General features: G+C 44.4%; 1 protein-coding gene across 2 annotated transcripts in view; it reads left to right on the top strand.

Moving 5' to 3' along the window:
• The window catches only part of adck1 (aarF domain containing kinase 1), a 49,254-nt gene that overhangs the window by 26,566 nt on the left and 2,268 nt on the right, over nt 1–20,420 (top strand). For both annotated transcript variants that reach the window (XM_040199578.2, XM_078089089.1), the window contains 6 exons: nt 5,994–6,152; nt 8,438–8,596; nt 8,826–8,942; nt 10,182–10,331; nt 12,727–12,924; nt 19,272–19,465. In XM_040199578.2, coding sequence (XP_040055512.2) covers nt 5,994–6,152; nt 8,438–8,596; nt 8,826–8,942; nt 10,182–10,331; nt 12,727–12,924; nt 19,272–19,465 — 977 coding nt within the window. The remainder of the gene's footprint in view (nt 1–5,993; nt 6,153–8,437; nt 8,597–8,825; nt 8,943–10,181; nt 10,332–12,726; nt 12,925–19,271; nt 19,466–20,420) is intronic.

Here is a 20,420-nt window from a genome sequence, read left to right as displayed (position 1 = left end):
CTCTCATTTATTCTCTTCTGTGGCGTGATGATTAATGTGTCTTCATCCAGCTGGGGCTGTGGCTGGCTTGCTACGTTGACGCAGGCACCGACGTGTTACCATCCAACTGAGGCCTCAGGGGCCATTTTATTTGTGCCATAACTCATTTCAGGGAACGTATGTCACTACGGGTTTGCAATCTGGGAGCCAGACCCAAGCGCATACATTAACATGTTTATTAACTCCACTGCTGACATTAGCATATATGCAGTGCGTGGCTGATATGAGTCAGAGGTCACAGTGCCAACTTTCTTCTTTTTTAACTGTGTCGGAAAGTAATCCAAATAATACACAAATGTCTATGTCGCAAAATGTAATGTTTAGATTTCATTGAGATTTCTCTGATTTCACGGTGCTGCTTTAAGTCCACCTGAGAAACTGCATGTTTCTTTAACAGATCCTGTTGGGGGCTCTTTGTCATAGTACGTAGACACTGCTGGCTGTACACGATTACATTCATTTAGCATATTTGCATAATACATCTCAGCTGTTTCCACACCAGATCCCAAGCTTCTTGCATAATTCATCATCTGATGCATCTTCTACAGGGTGCACGTTGAGCCTCTATCCCCGATGGGCCAACATTGTGTTCAAATTAGCCTCTTTTTAATGTTTCACTAGGTATAAACTGCTGGGGAATTCCCCCCACAATACAATAGTATGACCAAGCCAAAGCCGACACTAGCTTAGCATGCTACGTACTAGAATGTATGAGATGATGAAGAAAGAGGTAATTACAATACCATAGCCTGATACATTGCATATACCCCTGGGGACATCTTCAGGTCTTAGTTGGACTATGCAGAACTCAATGAGAATAGCAGACGGGCTGATCAGACCATTGAAGTTCTATCCAACATGGAATAAAATGATACTGGCTATTGTAACACTCCAGGTATAGTTTTCTAGATATGCTTCTCTCAGGGCTTGTATCAGATCGTTATGCATATACCTACAGAGCCTTAAGGGATGAACGTCCACAGAGAAAGTTCAGACAATGAAGACACTGGAATCAGAGGGTGGAATTAGTATGAAGGATATTGTAGAGAGGAACAGAACATACCACGTGTGGACATCAGAGGTATCAGTGGTGGTGTGTGTAGTATCTCCACTCTGGTTTCCCAAAGACACCTTTCTTTTTCTCCCTGATTTTTAGTTGCACATTTACGTTTAGCTGTTGTGTTGCGCTCCAAAAGCTTCATCTGCCAGTGCGTGAGGCAGGTGTTGGTTAGGCTAGAACAGTGGTATCAACCTCAATCACAGAAATATCAAGATACCCGATACTTGCGATACCAGAGTTCAATACTCCCTGCGATCCCTCGCTGTGAGCGCTGTTGGGAGCGGCCTTACGCGGGGCACCATTTGCTGGGCACGACGTCGGGGTAATGTGTTGGTTAATAGCTAGTGTGAAATTGAGCCCAGACTTAGCCTTACTGTGCGTTCATAGGGTTTTCTGTCTTTGCTTGAGTTTCATTTAACTCTGTCCTTTGTTGCAGGGAACACAAGTTGTATCCAAGGGGGTAGAAGAAGTTTTCCTTCTTGGTGAGCTGCTTGGGCCAGAAGTGGGGACTGGGGGAGCCGGACTTCTCTGGAGCAGCTAGAAAATGGTTGGAGAGGCCTGAATCCTTAGTCCGGAAAGTTGATTTGAAGAGGCTGTGTTGTCTCATCCTTGCACTGACTAGAGTCCGTTCGGAAAGATTCAGGAGAGACTGTCTTTAACCTCACACCGACCTGAGGTCAGTCCAGAAACCGTTAGGAGAGACTGTCTTTAACCTCACACCGACCTGAGGTCAGTCCAGAAACCGTTAGGAGAGACTGTCTCTAACCTCACACCGACCTGAGGTCAGTCCAGAAACCGTTAGGAGAGACTGTCTCTAACCTCACACCGACCTGAGGTCAGTCCAGAAACCGTTAGGAGAGACTGTCTTTAACCTCACACCGACCTGAGGTCAGTCCGGAAAAAGTTAGGAGAGACTGTCTCTAACCTCACACCGACCTGAGGTCAGTCCAGAAACAGTTAGGAGAGACTGTCTCTAACCTCACACCGACCTGAGGTCAGTCCAGAAACAGTTAGGAGAGACTGTCTCTAACCTCACACCGACCTGAGGTCAGTCCAGAAACAGTTAGGAGAGACTGTCTCTAACCTCACACCGACCTGAGGTCAGTCCAGAAACAGTTAGGAGAGACTGTCTCTAACCTCACACCGACCTGAGGTCAGTCCAGAAACAGTTAGGAGAGACTGTCTCTAACCTCACACCGACCTGAGGTCAGTCCGGAAACAGTTAGGAGAGACTGTCTCTAACCTCACACCGACCTGAGGTCAGTCCAGAAACAGTTAGGAGAGGCTGTCTCTAACCTCACACCGACCTGAGGTCAGTCCAGAAACAGTTAGGAGAGACTGTCTCTAACCTCGCACCGACCTGAGGTCAGTCCAGAAACAGTTAGGAGAGACTGTCTCTAACCTCACACCGACCTGAGGTCAGTCCGGAAAAAGTTAGGAGAGACTGTCTCTAACCTCACACCGACCTGAGGTCAGTCCGGAAACAGTTAGGAGAGACTGTCTCTAACCTCACACCGACCTGAGGTCAGTCCGGAAAAAGTTAGGAGAGACTGTCTCTAACCTCACACCGACCTGAGGTCAGTCCAGAAACAGTTAGGAGAGACTGTCTCTAACCTCACACCGACCTGAGGTCAGTCCAGAAACAGTTAGGAGAGACTGTCTCTAACCTCACACCGACCTGAGGTCAGTCCGGAAACAGTTAGGAGAGACTGTCTCTAACCTCACACCGACCTGAGGTCAGTCCAGAAACAGTTAGGAGAGGCTGTCTCTAACCTCACACCGACCTGAGGTCAGTCCAGAAACAGTTAGGAGAGACTGTCTCTAACCTCACACCGACCTGAGGTCAGTCCAGAAACAGTTAGGAGAGACTGTCTCTAACCTCACACCGACCTGAGGTCAGTCCAGAAACAGTTAGGAGAGACTGTCTCTAACCTCACACCGACCTGAGGTCAGTCCAGAAACAGTTAGGAGAGACTGTCTCTAACCTCACACCGACCTGAGGTCAGTCCAGAAACAGTTAGGAGAGACTGTCTCTAACCTCACACCGACCTGAGGTCAGTCCGGAAACAGTTAGGAGAGACTGTCTCTAACCTCACACCGACCTGAGGTCAGTCCAGAAACAGTTAGGAGAGACTGTCTCTAACCTCACACCGACCTGAGGTCAGTCCGGATAGAAAGTATGAGAAGGGGAACTCACAGTAGACACCAGGGGGACCCCTGGAGTGTCTGGCTTGGCCAATCAGATCTCAGGGCTGTTTCACCCAGAGAGAGATCCCACCTCGGTGTGAAGGCACATTCCCTTTGGGGGTTTTATGTCCTGCAGCAGAACACTGCATTTGAAAGTCAGCCTTGGTCTTAAGGCGCTGGTTTCACTTCCTGGTTGTAAAGTCTTGCGTGTGTTGCAGAGCGATTCACCTCCAGAACAACAGGTGGAGTCACGTGTTTTGTTGAAGACAACCTGGAGAGTCACGTCTTTGTGTGTGGAAGTCGTTGGTTGCTTTATTTATGTATCATAGACTTTATTGCCCCGTGCATCCACACTGCTGCTTTTCATCACGGACACATTTGTCCCGTATTTTCCTCCACGACTTTGTTCCCCTCGTTTGTGGAGATCTCCCTCCATGAATCAGAGGCCATCCGGCGTCCTCATAGTCCGCCAACGACAGCTTGTACAAGCGCTCATATTTACGCATTTCTTCACACAAAAGCTCTTCAATATGATAGCTTAGTAATAAAAGTACGCTATTCCACAGAACAGAGAACGTTTTCTTTGTTAGAATAGTTAGACATTAGAATCAGAACGTGAAAAAAACATATCCTATATGAATAAAACAAAATACACAATAGGCTAATGAGGGACTACCTTTGCTGTAAGGGCACACTGGGGGCTCAGTTTGTGGGTGTCTTTATATCCCGTTCTAATGAATACAGATTGTACCTGACCGCCCCATGGCTGACCATATTAAAGCTTTAATAAACGGACTGTGATTGGTTTCAGGATAAAGACTATTTTCCTGACTTCAACTCTTACTCATTTAGTTCCTTTTTCTCTCACTGTTCGTCAACAAAGCTAAATACCACAAGAACTAGTCCTAGTTGTTTGTGTAGTGTGACTCTGCTGACTTCTGTGTGAGGAGTAAGAAGACCAGCAGCAGTCACTAATTGGCAAACCGTGAATTAAGAATCCTTTTATTTCGACAGTCAACAAACACAATGTCCAATGACATGTGTTGTAAATCCTGTCAAGTAATGCTACTCTGCTTTCAAATATGTATTTTCCCATAAAATAGCTCTCGACTCGAGTGAGATATACACAAACACAAGGGAGAGCCTGAGGCCCGTGTACGTACATTTGCAAACCTGCAGATAGCGCTCGCTGTCATACTTTAGTTCAAATTGCATTTACGAAACCTTCAGCTCATCAGGTAATCGGCGCCTTTCTCCGCACACTACACTGCAGATTGCTTTAACATTTAGATTTAAATGCACCCGTTAATTCTTGTCTGCCTGGAATTACTGCTGTCTTATATAACTGTATGTATATACCATAAATTACTGTGAAAATCCTAAATTAGGATCAATGTGTATTTTGAATAGACAATGCAACCGTCCTCTAAGGCCCTGTTCTAAGTGCTTCGCTTATGGCATTTCACCTTCATGGTACCTGCCTCACTGTTGAGATGTATATTGCTATGTTGCCTTGGTTTGTATTTCAAAGCACTTTGTAAACTCTTTTAAAAAGTGCTTTATCTATAAAGATAATATTGTAGGGGATTGTTTTGGCTAATAGCTAGTGTGAAATGAAACTATTGACATCAATCTACTCGAAAGTCCAGATATCACCATCAATTCATATCACTTGGTCAAAGGCTGAGCGTAGAGCAGAGGTCCCCCAAACTGATGGCGAGGTGCAGCAGGGACCCCCTATTCTACAGAGTTTGGTCCGCCATCTTTTATTGTTGAGCTTCACGCTCTTTAGACGTGAGCATGAACGCGATCTGATTGGCTGGTCGTATCAGCATGAAAGGAGCAGTGAGGGAACCGGTGAGCAGCTTGAGAGCTGCTGAGGGAAGCGGAGTGTGTGTGTTGTGGACTGACAGATCACGTCTTCTGCATCAAGTTATCCGTTCGCTTTAATATGTTGGATTCATGTTAATGTGTATTTAAAGACCTTAAATAAAATTCTGATTCTGAAGACATTTACATTTGTGGGGAAAAAATTGTCTTATCAACCAAAAACTTTGCGACCCCCCCTGCAGTACCTTCGCGGACCCCTTGGGGGTCGCGGACCCCCTGTTGAAGACCTCTGGCGTAGAGTGTTGTCCCGACACTGCGCCAGTAGAAGATCTTCTGTGGCCTCCACGGGAAGCTGCGCCATTTCCTCTTCCCCATCTGTGGTTTCAGACCACGTCGCGTCGCCGCTACGCGCAGCACACATACACATACGAGGCAGCTGAGGTCAGTTACACCTCCACCTGGCTCCGTTTCCTGAGCCTCTCAGCTGCCGCCAGCACAGACCACACCGACCGTCTGTGAAGATACACATTTCTAAATATATATATATATATATATATATATATATATATATATAATCAATGGGGTTGGGAACTCCGTTTGTCTCCTGCACTTTGGTCCAAGTCAGTTAGGTTTCAGAAACGAGCACATACAACCATGATGCAGTTGATTTTGTGTAACATTGAATCATATTTATGACCACTTGTTGACCTCTCTGTCTGTAATTTCTTTCGGTTGAACAGCGTCTAATAAAAGCGTTGTAAATGATGAAGATGAAATTGATGATCCCTCTAATATCCCACTACCTAATCCATACCACTGTCCCTTCTGTCTTTATTCCTCCCACTCTTTCCCTTTTGGTCAAATCTTTCTTTTTCAGCTGTCGGAGTTATTTGTTTCCTTTGAGGTGAAGCCTCAGGGTGCAGCTTCTTTAGCCCAAGTCCACAAGGCAGTCCTGCATGATGGGAGGACTGTGGCCATCAAGGTACAACACCCCAAAGTCCAGAAGCAGAGCTCCAGGGACATAGTGATCATGGAGGTGAGTTTGTGTCTAACTTACCTTGTAAATGTGCAGAGATAAATGTGATATACTGGCCACACACATACCCTCTCTTTACAACCTAACCCAACCTGTAAACATGTCCATCAGTCCACATGGTACTAACGGACAAGTCAATAGTGCCTTAACACAGCTGCTGACAGAGGCTTAAAGTGTCCACTGAATATGTTCTTACTTCGATGTGAAGATTCAACTAAAAAACATCCAATCATATACCTCTTGAACTTAAAGAATTCCTCAAGTTCGACCAAACGATGGTGGGAACCCCTTAATGGCTAACAACACACTTCACAAGACGGGTTTGTCGTCAAGTCCATAGTCGGTAGTATTACTGCCACCTCCTGAAACCGAAACCTCCAAGAACTGTGGAATTGTCAAAGGCTGACCAAGCATCTGAGTCACTTCTGCATCCCATGTGGCGGCTGCCAGAATGACCGATAGCCGCCAGCACGAGAGACATACAGCGTTTCTTCTTCACCGCTCCCCTCGTCTGGTAGGAGTTAACCTTCCACACGAGATCCACACCACAGGTCACACCCATTCACAAACTGACCTCATTTGGGGTTGAGTGTCTTTGGGAGCAGGTATTATCTTTTAGGGTTGTGTGACCTTGTGTGACCTTGTGTGACCTTGTCCTCCCTGCCATCTGGAGATCAACCAAGGATGAATATTTACGTTTCGTTGGCTTGCTCTCATTACAACGAAGCATTGAACCAAAGTTAGAAGTGATCCAACTGCTGCTTACGTCAAATCTTGCTGAAGGCTCAGCGGGCTGGTGGCTGCTGAAAACGCTCTTTCACGAGCAAAACTTGTTAAGGGCTACCGACTGTCATTTTAAAACAAAAAGGATCCCTCTCAGGATGGACAGAAGGCAATGGATGCCATGTGTACAGAATGAACAACGTCAAATATGTACAGTAGATTCAATGCATATGACAGCTTAGATTAAAACAGACAGGTGTAAGGAAAGACAAAAAATAACCTAGTTCCATAAATATGCACAACTTTAACGTAATACTTTGTTGAAGCACCTTTTGATATTATGACGGCACTCACAGGAATAGAGTTCCTAAGCATGGCAATTCTTGACTTGGTAATATTTGTCCACTCTTTTTTGATGTGCCAGATTGCGAGGGAATCGCCTTTCTGGCAAGTTTGGATTTGGATCAGGAATCAGGAAACATTTATTTGCCAAAATATGTCAAACATACAAGGAATTTGTCTTGTCTTAGTGCGCGACAGTAGACAGACAAGACAGCAGTGCACAAGTAATAAAATAAAGTAAAATGAAATGCTAATGCAATGGGTTAGTAGAATAAGGCTATGGGTTAGTATAAAACAAGGGAATAAAGTTAAACATTTTAAATATTAGAAAGTTAAAAAGAAAAATATCAAGCATAAAGTGCACTAACAAACAAGTAACAGACAAGTAATAAAGTGACGAGTGACAACAATGTGACGAGTGAGAAATGACAGTTAAAGTGACCGGTGGAATAACAGAGTCAGTCAGTGGGGGACCGGCTCTGTTGATGAGCCCGACTGCCGACGGGAAGAAACTGTTGGTGTGGCGGGAGGTCTTAGTCCTGATGGACCTCAGCCTCCTGCCAGATGGAAGGGGCACAAACAGGGTTTGTCCGGGGTGAGAGGAATATATATATATATATATATATACATACATCATTTCTGCCTCACCCAGCTGGTCCCAGTGCCAAGGACAAGAGAGAAGACAAGAGATAACAGCACATTTAGTGTCTTCTTGGTCACATCAATTTGAAAGCTGGATCAAAGTGTTTGATTTCATTCAATTACATAATTAATTACATTAGGGCAAATAAAAAGTTTAGTGAGGACAGCCTCAATAGGTAGATCTTGCTTGTAACCAAGGCAGAGGTCAGGGATCTTGGGCTCCAACAGGTTGGTGACCACTGCTATACAACAATATACTTTAACACAACATCTGCGCATGCTCTGTCCAGAAAGACAGCATCACGTAATGTTAGCTAGATATTCAGGAGTCATTTTAACTGAATGGAAACATAGTGAATATAATCCAGGACAAATGTTATCCAAACAAATAAAGCCAGATCAACTTTTTAGGTGCTTTTTCAGCTCTTTACGATATATGATCAACGGTCTTAAATGTATCCTTTGCCAGATGTTTTTATGCTTTTGTGTTTCATGTGAAGCACTTTGAAATGCCTTCCCGTGTCTATATACTTGTTCTGTATTTGAAAGTAAGACTCGTTGTGAATTGTTGTTTGAAGGTGATGTTGAAGGCAGTCCATTGGCTCTTCCCAAATTTTGCCTTCATGTGGTTGGTGGAGGAGGCCAAGAAGAACTTGCCACTAGAGCTGGACTTCCTAAACGAGGGCCACAACGCTGAGAAGGTGGCCAACATGCTGGCCCACTTCTCTTTTCTCAAGGTACACACAATTACAGTACAAGCATCCCTACAAGGATTACTTGTAAAGTAGTGCACACTTTACCCACACACATTTTAAATTTCTGATTGTCCAACAATTATTATTTCAAACAATTTAATGGTGATACAGACATACAAGTCAGCTCTGATTGTTGTCATAGTAACACAACAGTGTTGAGTTGCCACTGAGGAATCTAGTGTAATGTGGTGAGAACTCCCACTGTCTACAGGTTCCCTTGATCCATTGGGATTTGTCCACAAAGAGAATCCTGACCATGGAGTTTGTTGAGGGGGGGCACATCAATGACAGGGACTACATGAAGAAACACGGCATCAATGTTAACGAGGTACTGCCTGCAGGCTCTCTGGAAGCCTCTGAATGAATAAACGTGTATGTTTTTGTGTGAGAGAGAGTGGCTTTAAAGTGAGAAGTATTTTTAATCTAGTTGGAGTAGTTGTGATGTCTTAATATATCATGTAGTGATGGATTTAGTGATGATTGGTTTTAAGGGTTTTTTGTTTGCAGCTTTAATTTAGTAAAAGGTGACACAGCAGTATTGCTTTTACTGAAAATACACACTAGTTCTTCAACACATTAACTAAAGTAGTATTTCATTTAAAAATGTATTTCAACATTGTACAAAAACAGTTTACGCTAGCTGAACGTCAATCAAAGTCACTAATTTAAAATTATGAAAAAAAAGATTGTTTTGTTTGAACATTGGCCAATCCAATCCTCGGTTCATGACTCCAAATGTTTCATATTTTCTATGAATGATGCTGTACATCAGGGGTGCTCAATAGTCTCAAAGGCAGTACCAGTCGATCGCGTGCCATGTCCCACATGCACGGTCTACCGCGAGAGACGACCCAAACTAATGTTAATGGGGTTTAGCAATTCTTGCTTACTAACGGACGGATTTAATTTCCTTCCAAAGCAACCCAGCCGGCATCGCCACGACCTGGTTAGTTGAAAAGTAGCTAGCGAGCCATAAAAGTGTGGGGACCCCTGCTCATAATCCAGAGGACTTCAGATGGCATATAAATGCTTCTTCCCTGTTAACTGGTTAATCCTGTTTCATTGCCCACGATGGCTTACCAACCCAAAGAGCACCAATTGATCAATGACGGACGGAACAATTGCATTAATTCTGCTCTTCTCAATTCCCGTATATGTGAATAAACTAAACTTTGGAATAAATTCCCTTCTCTAATATTTCAGCCTTTGTTATATGACATGGGTTCTACAGAAGATGGTAACTTGATTTAGCCTAAATATGTGGCCAGAATAGATAGATGTATCAATCATTTTCTCTGGAGACTATTCAGACATCGGATTTAATTGACATAAGTCAATCTTTAGAAGACAACAGCAGCGAGGTTTTTGCTATATCTCTAAGGGTTATGCAGCTGTATATTAGAAAACTCATTTTTATTAGCTCTGGTCCTATTTGCTAGAAATATCGTGACAAAGCCCAAATCGTTCGTTCCTCCTAAAACAGTTGTAGCATTTTACACTTGTTGTCTTTGAAGTGTCATTGTAGCATTTATTCACCTTATCTTGTACCATTGTCATGTCCCTGCAGATCTCTGAGAATCTGGGTAAGATGTACAGCGAAATGATCTTCGTCCATGGCTTTGTTCACTGTGACCCGCATCCAGGCAATGTGTTGGTGCGAAAGTGTCCCCGCAGCGGGAAGACTCAGATTGCCCTGCTGGACCACGGCCTTTATCAGGTGAGAAACCCGGCGGCCTGCACAAGAAAATACCGTTTGTTGTGAAAACGTTTCTCATGCTACTGGCTTAGACCTTCAGTTAATGGGGAGAGCAGCAAACCCAGTCGACACGGCCATAAAAGACACGCTTTCATTACAGCTACAGCCGGATAAAAGCTTTTTGATAAACAACTCATTTGATGTTGTTCTTAGCAAAGTGCAGTGTGCTGTGTTTGGATTGGTGCACCCGAGCCGTAATCATACAGGCTTATATATGCACTCTTGTGTTCTACGAGCGCACACACACACACACACACACACACACTGATCAACACACTTCTTTCCACAAATGCCTGCAGGTTGACACGGACGTCCACAGATCTGACATGTGTTTGTTAACCTTTTGTTCCTGTTTTCATGGAGAGACCGTGGTACAACAGATAAGCTACTGCCTTATCTCTGATACACACACACACACACACACACACAGACACACTTCTCTGACCATAATGGCACCAATTTATTCCTAATGACTTCTGATTTCAGCTGTCATTTTTTAGTACAAAATAATCCCCTCATGGACACACACTCCCACACAAAGGGACATACACACATTACCACATAATGCATCTGTGTGTGAGGGGCTGTAGTTGTCTGGAAGCGGGAGAGGTTTCTTAAATGAGGGACTAATGTGTCTAAAGGAAGTCATGTAACAAAGGGCCAAGTAGTCCAACATCTTCTATTTCTTCCTTTCAACATTTTCATCTATTAAAACCGTTCACATATTAAAATGTTCAGCTCGTTCAGGAGAGGGACTTTCAGCTTTCTACCTCTTACGCTTGAATTTATATGAATCAAATTCCTAAACCTTTTTTAACATGGTATTCCAATGGAGTCCTCTCACTAATACACTTTCACATTGTTCTGCTTCGCCAATCTTTCAGCTACAGACACCATTTAAACCTTAACATGTTGAAAAAAGTCTAAACTTATAAAAAAAACCCAGCTTGTTATATATTTGACTTGTTTCATAATCATGGTTATGTTTCATTAGTTTTACATCAGCGTCAGAATCTGGTTCAAAGAACATTGCCTCAGTTCACTCGTCACTACACTGGATCAAAACGATGGCGTGCCTGTGCTGCTTGTACCCATGTGACATTTACTCGGCCTGAGAAGCCAGAGAGTGAGACAACGTCTGACTCGAGCTCCACAATACAAATCTGCCCAGAAATATGTCAACTGCCATTAGAGACGTGTAAATAACCTGGACGCGTTGGTCAGGGTGTTGGGTCCAGTTTCCTGGCTAATTGGATTCTGTGTAAATGGCTGTCTCTCGGTATTGATCAGCTGATTAACGCAGTCTGACAGGAGACATTTGGGAGCCTCCTTTGCACCGCCGCGTTGCGTTGCATTGCTGGAGGCTGGTTGCCTGCCACAGAGCACAACGCTGTCTTCTGTCCTGCTATCTATGCTTCTCCATTCACCTGTCCTGTGCTCGTCCTCTTTGTGTCCTCCTGTACTGTGTCTTTTTGTCCCTTTTCCTCTTCTGTTATCCTCTGTCCTTCGTCTCTCTGTCCTATTTCCTCCCCTGTGCTTTTGCCGTCCTTCTCCTCTTGTCCTTGTCCTAACACTCACTCATGGTTGCATGGTTTTGAATTCCCTTTGTGACAGCTGTACAAAGTTGTGGTCTAAATTGTACGAGGGGTTTTTGGAGACATGTTTTAATTGTTACTGAGTATTTGCTTTATGTTTGATTGAACAGATGTGACCCCAACTGGCCCCCCTCTAGACTAAGAGGGGCAAACGGGACACACGCACTAGCGGACAGAGAGCGTGCGTACCCAAATACTGGTGGCTGTCGGCTGCCCATCCGTCCATTCACCCGCCCTATCTGTCCCACCGTACGTCCGTCCCTTTCCGCCAAGAGACAGTGCTCCGGCAATCAAGGCCACCGTGCATAACATCTGCAACCTGATGGTGGCGCTCTGCCTATCAGGTTGTGCTGCTGGCCCCGCCGTGTCTCTCAGGTCGCCCGTTTGTTCTGATGGCACATTCTGAAAAGTAGTGTGGAAATCATTTGGAGAAGGAGAAAAAAGCTCTTAGCCGCTTTGGGAATGGAGAGTGCTGCAAAAGGCCGGGCTTTGCCTCCCTCCATACTGTCAGCCTCCACCGTCCACAACAGGAGTGTCTCATGTGGGACCCTCCGAAGGGTGTGACAACCATCCCTAACCAGACAGCAAGGCAGGATGAACACTCCTAGGATTCCCACCAACCAACTCAGCCAGTTGCATCCGATGTTTTATTGGCAGTATGCATTCACACAGCCACACATCCGGCTACAAAACTATAGTAGTTTACAACAAATGATCAATCTAGTAGATTCAACCCTAACAAAAAACATCTCACCTTCCAGGTCCTTCAGCCGGCCTTCAGGTTGGACTATTGTCGGCTTTGGCAGGCTCTGATAAAAGGTGACATGTCTGGGGTGGAACGCTACAGCCTGAGACTGGGAGCTGGAGACCTGTACGCCCTGTTTGCCTGCGTGGTCACCTCTCGCTCCTGGACCGCCGTCAATGCCGGCATCAGTTCTGTTCCTGTCACGCGCTCTGAGGTACTGTATGAGCTCACACACACGCATGTACAGGTACATATGTATTAGGTGGACCGGCTGTGGTTTAGATGGACTACCCAAAGTATGACTTCTAAGGACCAAAAAGGGACAATGATAAATAAATACACACAGGCAGGACACCGCATTACTGGAACCATCAATTTAATATATAAAATAATGTTAAAGGATGGCCAAATTAGTGGCATGCACCTTTGGCTCCTCCAAAGTGAGACAGCATGTGTAGAAATCGATCTATACGATCTAAAGATCCATCTATGCAGAGGGATCAGCGAGTGCCCCGACAACCTGGCTTCCATTTAACGTGAAAAACACGACGACGAGCTGGGCCGATTTTTTATTACTGTCCCACTCAGGACACAAGGGACCAGACTAGAGTCCTTTTGTCCTGTTTAACAAACAACCGAAGAGAACGACCTCAAGACAATGAAGGGGAAAACGTGCACAAACTTGAAGGTTTCGGCCATTCAGAATGTATGACGTCTCTTGACAGTATTATTACATCATGATGAGGTGAATGACCAAGACGGGTCCTTCCACCAACCTGCAGCGACTGCATTGGTTCTTGGTGGCCAGGTGACCTTTACGAATATGGTCTTAAGTGCCGCATTACTGCTTGAACCTCAACTTTAGACCACGCTCTCTTTGTCCCTCTTCTGGACCCAGCAGCTTTTCCTGGAAGATACACAAAGTACATTTGGTCAACAGCGACAACTATAAAGTGAGGGAACCTGCCTGCATCTTGAAAGTCATGCTTGGTGATTGTCGGAGTCGGATGCAGCATTTACAGGCTGGCTGGTCCCTCCCTGTGATCAGCGTCGCTCAATGCAACTTCATCTGAAAAATATTAGTAGCACTCATGAACGGCTGTTCTACACACTGTGACACACAAAAATCAGGTCATATGGTACAAAAGGACTTTCCACAAGTATCTTATTTCAACAGTTATAAGCCGTTTACACTCGTTGTTTCATGAGGACCTCAGCATGGTCCGTATATACCATATAGGTCCTCATAATGCTGGTGTGTAATCAGGTGAAAAGTCCACATATACCATATCCACCCACACACACACCGTATGTATTCAAATATATGTTTTTGTTATAAGGTGTCTCAGTGTTCAGTACATACGTTGCAGTATAAATACACGCCGTTGAAGGACTGGTTCTGATCGCTGTGTTGGTTCCGACTGCAGACCAGTTCCCTCATAACAACTGAAACTCACTGCTGACATGCTACCGGAGTAGCCTCTACCAAAGGCCTATCGTTCCGCGAGCGAGCAAATATCTTGCACGAGACAGACTTTTGCTCGCGGATGTTTGATTTCAAACATCTGCATCCTTTGTCCTTTGTTTGATCAAAGGTCGATGCGCGTAAATCAAAAGTCAAAAATCATATTTTTTACTTCGGCTGATCCATGATAGAAAGAGAAAATCCGTCCCACAATTCCTTGCGGCGGTAAGATCTAAATAGTAACTTGTCATTAGGCCGAGAATTAACGATCATGACGGAGAAATATGAATAGATCATGTAAGTATTTTATATCAACTATATTGCAACCTTGTTAAGTAATACTTTGAACCAGGTTATTTATGTTGTCTGCATGACTCAGGACTGTAATTACACATGAAGATGCTTTTTTGTAGTTAGTAACTGTAGTTTTGTCGCTGCAGACTGACCGAGTAACGCGTTACTGTAATTCCACTACTGTTAGCGGTAGCGAGCATGTAACAAAGTCTTTTTTTTAAATCAAGTAACGCAGTTACTGAAATTTGAATGAGTTTGTTTCTCGTGTTACTCTCTTGTGGGCTGGCAAATAGTAAATAAGTTTCCTTTCAGCACAAAATAGTTGTAGTCACCAAACGTTGTGTATCTCATTTCAGTAGAGAAAAGTAGTTCCTGTACGTGCACGTAAACCGCGTTCCACCATCTCGTTCATTGACCTCGCTCATGACGTCCACCTTTATTGTCCGGTTGCAAAAGCTCACATTGCCCCTAACTGATTGTTTGTGGGATTTACGGGTCTTTTTTCGCCGAAAAGCTGAAACGTCAACTAGCGGTCAGGTCAAATGTAACCTGTTACTTTGAGTGCGCAGTGATACGGAACGCTGGGGTCGATGTGAGCAGCAGCTGTACGTTATCGCTTCATCTATATTTGTGGTCTGCAGCTGCCAGACCTTCTTGTCACGGCCCCCATTAACAAAATGGCGTGAGTGGGCGCTGTGGCCGCCTAGCACTCTGCCGTCTGTAGAACCTGCTTGTCCGTTCCTACTGGCTCCTCATCGCTGATCCCACTTCCTTTTGTTCCTGAAGGAGCCGAATTGGACCAGTTGGAAACCTAGAACATCTGCATTAGAAAGGAGGAGGTCCTTCTAAATATAATTACTTTAATTTACCAATTCCAACTGATTTATGTTGCTGCATCGTTCGCGTGTGTGTGTGTGTGTGTGTGTGTGTGTGTGTGTGTGTGTGTGTGTGTGTGTGTGTGTGTGTGTGTGTGTGTGTGTGTGTGTGTGTGTGTGTGTGTGTGATAGAGAAAGGGAGCAATGTAGTGTACTTGATTGTTTCCTGACTGGTGCTCTTTTTTTCCTTTTTTCTGCCTTAATGATCTTAACACATTATGAGGATTTAGGGCCGTCTGTCAACATTGATGAAACACTGAGTTTTCTGGATTACTTGATTATTCACAGCAACATTTTGAAATGATGCTGTGCAGCTTGCCTTCTTTTGGGGTTTTAATAAATTCTGGTCATATTTTTAAATAAGCAAATCAGAAGGAAGCATGTCACATGGTTAAGGTGATTGTTGGAAAGGGAAGGATGCAGTCCTACAGCTTGAGACCTTGATCAGTGCTTAGCATTAACCCAAAGGCTGGTTATTTCAAACAAAACCATGAATATTGCCGAACCTCAACAGTCATATTGATAATTAGGAAAGCGACGACGCTTCTGTGCATCTTTATGCTTTCATCATTTAATAGTTGTATTCCAATGTAAGACATGCTCTTCTTCCTCCAGGTGTCGTCCACTTTAGCTGAGATGAAAGCTCTCTGCTAACCAAACACACACACACACACACACACACACACACACACACACACACACACAATCTGGCGAACTCCACTCTAGTGCCCTCTACATGAACACACTTGCTGATTGTGTTGCACTCTAGAGTGAAGAAGACCTTTGTGGTCACAACCACTCATCTGCTTTGCTTCTTCTTTATGTCTACTGACATCTCCTCTCTCTTGTTATCTTATTCATTGGTAACGCTTTATATTAAGGTCCTTGTAATAACCATTAATTAAAAGGTAATAAGGCCCTTGTAAGTCCTTACAAGATGCTTATTAACATTTATAAGCCTATATAAGTGTTAATAAGGGCATTATAATACAATTAATAGCAGGCTATAACACATTTATAAGCATTTTTGCTATGCCTTTATCAATCTTTTTGTTTGCTTATTGATATTAAAATATACTTTATTGCTCATCTATTATAAGTTAACTATGCACTTGTTAACGGTTAACTATGCTTTAACGCCTCCATTTAAAGCAATTATCTACATTTAAACCATTCCTTCTCTACTAGGTGGGCATTTGATGTAACACATCTGCAGGAAACACTGAGTTTTATTGATAGAGGCTAATCATTGATGAGAAAACGGCCAATAGAACTGTTTTCTCTGAGTGCTTTGATTTATGTGGCTCGCCACCAAATAATCTGGAAAAAACGATCTAATTCATTCACTTACACTGCTATTTCTACTACATGCACTATTTTGTAACTCTCACTAGCTGCACTAGCACTCACTAGCACTAACACCACTAGCTGCACTAGCACTCACTAGCACTCACACCACTAGCTGCACTAGCACTCACTAGCACTAACACCACTAGCTGCACTAGCACTCACTAGCACTCACACCACTAGCTGCACTAGCACTCACTAGCACTCACACCACTAGCTGCACTAGCACTCACTAGCACTAACACCACTAGCTGCACTAGCACTCACTAGCACTCACACCACTAGCTGCACTAGCACTCACTAGCACTAACACCACTAGCTGCACTAGCACTCACTAGCACTCACACCACTAGCTGCACTAGCACTCACTAGCACTCACACCACTAGCTGCACTAGCACTCACTAGCACTCACACCACTAGCTGCACTAGCACTCACTAGCACTCACACCACTAGCTGCACTAGCACTCACTAGCACTAACACCACTAGCTGCACTAGCACTCACTAGCACTCACACCACTAGCTGCACTAGCACTCACTAGCACTAACACCACTAGCTGCACTAGCACTCACTAGCACTCACACCACTAGCTGCACTAGCACTCACTAGCACTCACACCACTAGCTGCACTAGCACTCACTAGCACTAACACCACTAGCTGCACTAGCACTCACTAGCACTCACACCACTAGCTGCACTAGCACTCACTAGCACTCACACCACTAGCTGCACTAGCACTCACTAGCACTCACACCACTAGCTGCACTAGCACTCACTAGCACTCACACCACTAGCTGCACTAGCACTCACTAGCACTAACACCACTAGCTGCACTAGCACTCACTAGCACTCACACCACTAGCTGCACTAGCACTCACTAGCACTAACACCACTAGCTGCACTAGCACTCACTAGCACTCACACCACTAGCTGCACTAGCACTCACTAGCACTCACACCACTAGCTGCACTAGCACTCACTAGCACTAACACCACTAGCTGCACTAGCACTCACTAGCACTCACACCACTAGCTGCACTAGCACTCACTAGCACTAACACCACTAGCTGCACTAGCACTCACTAGCACTCACACCACTAGCTGCACTAGCACTCACTAGCACTCACACCACTAGCTGCACTAGCACTCACTAGCACTCACACCACTAGCTGCACTAGCACTCACACCACTAGCTGCCTTAAGAGGTCCAATGGTACGAACACTTGATGGTGATGAACCTGGGAAGTTGTTCCATCTCTACCCTCCATCCCAGACCTACTGCCTCCTCAACAGATACTTGTCTATGCTCTAAAATAGCTTTTGAATGTAGGCTACACATGACGATATCCAGCTCTGGTGTGCTCTTGACATTTGACATCAGACTGCATGTGGTCTGTGGTCTGTCTTTTTGTATCAATAAGGATACATACAGGTAGGACAATATCTTGTAAAAAAACGGACCCTTAATCCAAAGGCTCTATGATATCTGTTGTAGTTGTTTATTATTTATTTACCTCCATTAGCTTAGAGGGCACTAATCTTCCTAAAGGTAATACATACAAAGCTGGAGAGATGCTTCAGGTGCTGTTCAACAACCCAAAAAACTGTACTGACCCCTCCGTTAATCACTGGAGAAAACTGCCTCACATTCTCAACTCTTAGACGTTTACTACAGGAAAACATTGACTTCTCAGAGTTTCCCTTCCAAATGTACAATCTCGCTGTCAGCAAAGACATTTGTCAAGCCTATTTTTTTCTGCCTGGAGAACAGTCGCATCGTGAAAATGTCCTTTATCACTACATATCTTCTACTGCATTCTGAAATTCTCTCTCGGTCACAACCCAGTATTTTCCCATGTCTGCTGCCTCCTGTATGAACTCATATTTAATACACAGGGCAGAGGAGAAAATCACCAACACAGACCTCCCCATCCCCCTCCAACTGCATTCCCTTTGCCTTTTGCACGGCTTATTATCGCACCACTCTCAATACAATATGTCCTTATTGAAGCTTTCAGATGCAAATGAGAGCCCGTCGCCTTCCTGCGTCCTACTGACAGCTGTGAGGCCGCTAACCAACCTCCTATAATTGCTCCTAATTGTTATTCCCCAAGCAGGATTCAGCAGAACACTTCAGAACACCAGCCCCCAGTAGTTACAGAATAGAATATTATGTTGTTGACTATTTATTAACCTTTTAGTTTTTTTAATAAATAATGTAGACATGGAGAGATGGGAAGTAATCATAAGGGCTCGCAACTGTTCCCCAAGGAAGACGTGAGGACAGAAGGAAGTAGTTTCCAATTAATGCTGAGCGAGGATGAAGTCAGCGTCGTACTGCAGCGTCCCGTCCTAACCGCGGCTGATCGCTGCCGTCTGCTACACCACCAACTCGCTACAAATGCTAACTCAATAAATGTTTTGCAATGTTCTTAATTGCTGCTGTTTGTTTTGGAAGAGATTTCTCAGTTAATCCCATATATTAACATTGGCATTGATTGACAGTTGGGAGGCTCATTAGCCAGTTGGTGAACAGCGCTTGACTTGTACATAATGATGTTCCGGTTTGTCCCTTGGCAGGACGTTGAGATTCGGAACAACGCATCTCAATACCTGCCCCAGATCAGCGAGCTGTTAAATCGAGTTCCCCGGCAGATGTTGCTGTTGCTGAAGACCAATGACCTGCTCAGGGGCATTGAGACCACCTTACAGACCAGAGCCTCCTCCTCGTCCTTCATCAACATGTCCCGCTGCTGCGTGCGCGCCATGGCCAGGTGAGAAAGATTGCAATCGTACTAGTACATTTTTTTATTTTATCATTGGACATGTTGTATGTTGTCTCGCTCTGTATTTAAACCAGAAGTGATTCTGGTGAAATAAGACAGCGAATCATCTGTTCAGTCTACAAAGATCCGCATCCAGCTGGGCGGATTTAAATAAAAGTCCTTTCTAATCTTATGGCGGTACATTTGAACTAAACACATTCATTCATTGATGCCATAAAGGACAGTTTGCTTGTTAGCATATTAGCGGTTGCGGCTGCTAGTGTCGCCACCAGAGGCTCGACCAACTTTGCAATAAATAAAACCAAAACCACCCCCCAAACCTCCCTCCTGTCGGGGCACAAGTTGCGTTGGTGCTTCTCTGGTCTCTTGCTCTTTTCCCTGTTTTCACGTAACGTTTCTTCGTGTTGTGACAGCGGGTCAGCTGTACCCAGCATGCTGTTTATGTATTGTGTCGTAGTGTTTTAATCATTGGTTATGGGTCAGTAATTGTTGTAAAATAATGAATCACAGGAGTACCACAAGCAATTTCAGTGCTTCTGAGCAGGTTTTAGGAATTAGGGCGTTTTTTGTTCAGCCAATCCTCACTTTCCATTTTACGCCTCCACCCGTTTTGGCTTCTGAACGGCTTAAAAAGCTGTCGCTCTTCTTCACCTGAGGTTAGTCGGATCCAATGGGATCAGGTGATTAAAAGAAGTGGGTGAACTATGCCAATCGGCCAACCAGAGCCGCACTGAGGCTGCACAGACCTCCCCTCTATGGTAGTATCTTTGTGAAACCTTCCATGATTACTGTCCACTCTGGGCTACACGTAGCTGCTCTCTAGCCTGGTAGCTCATGTTGTATCAGACCTACAGGGCTGGAAGGGATTTCATTTCATTTGTGTGTTATATTGATTCATTTCACACTCACAGGGATCATCTTTATCCTGATAAAATAATTGTCC

This window comes from Gasterosteus aculeatus, chromosome 15 (assembly GCF_964276395.1).
Source record: "Gasterosteus aculeatus chromosome 15, fGasAcu3.hap1.1, whole genome shotgun sequence".
Taxonomy (NCBI): Eukaryota; Metazoa; Chordata; class Actinopteri; order Perciformes; family Gasterosteidae; genus Gasterosteus; species Gasterosteus aculeatus.
This window is presented reverse-complemented; position numbering and strand designations above follow the sequence as displayed.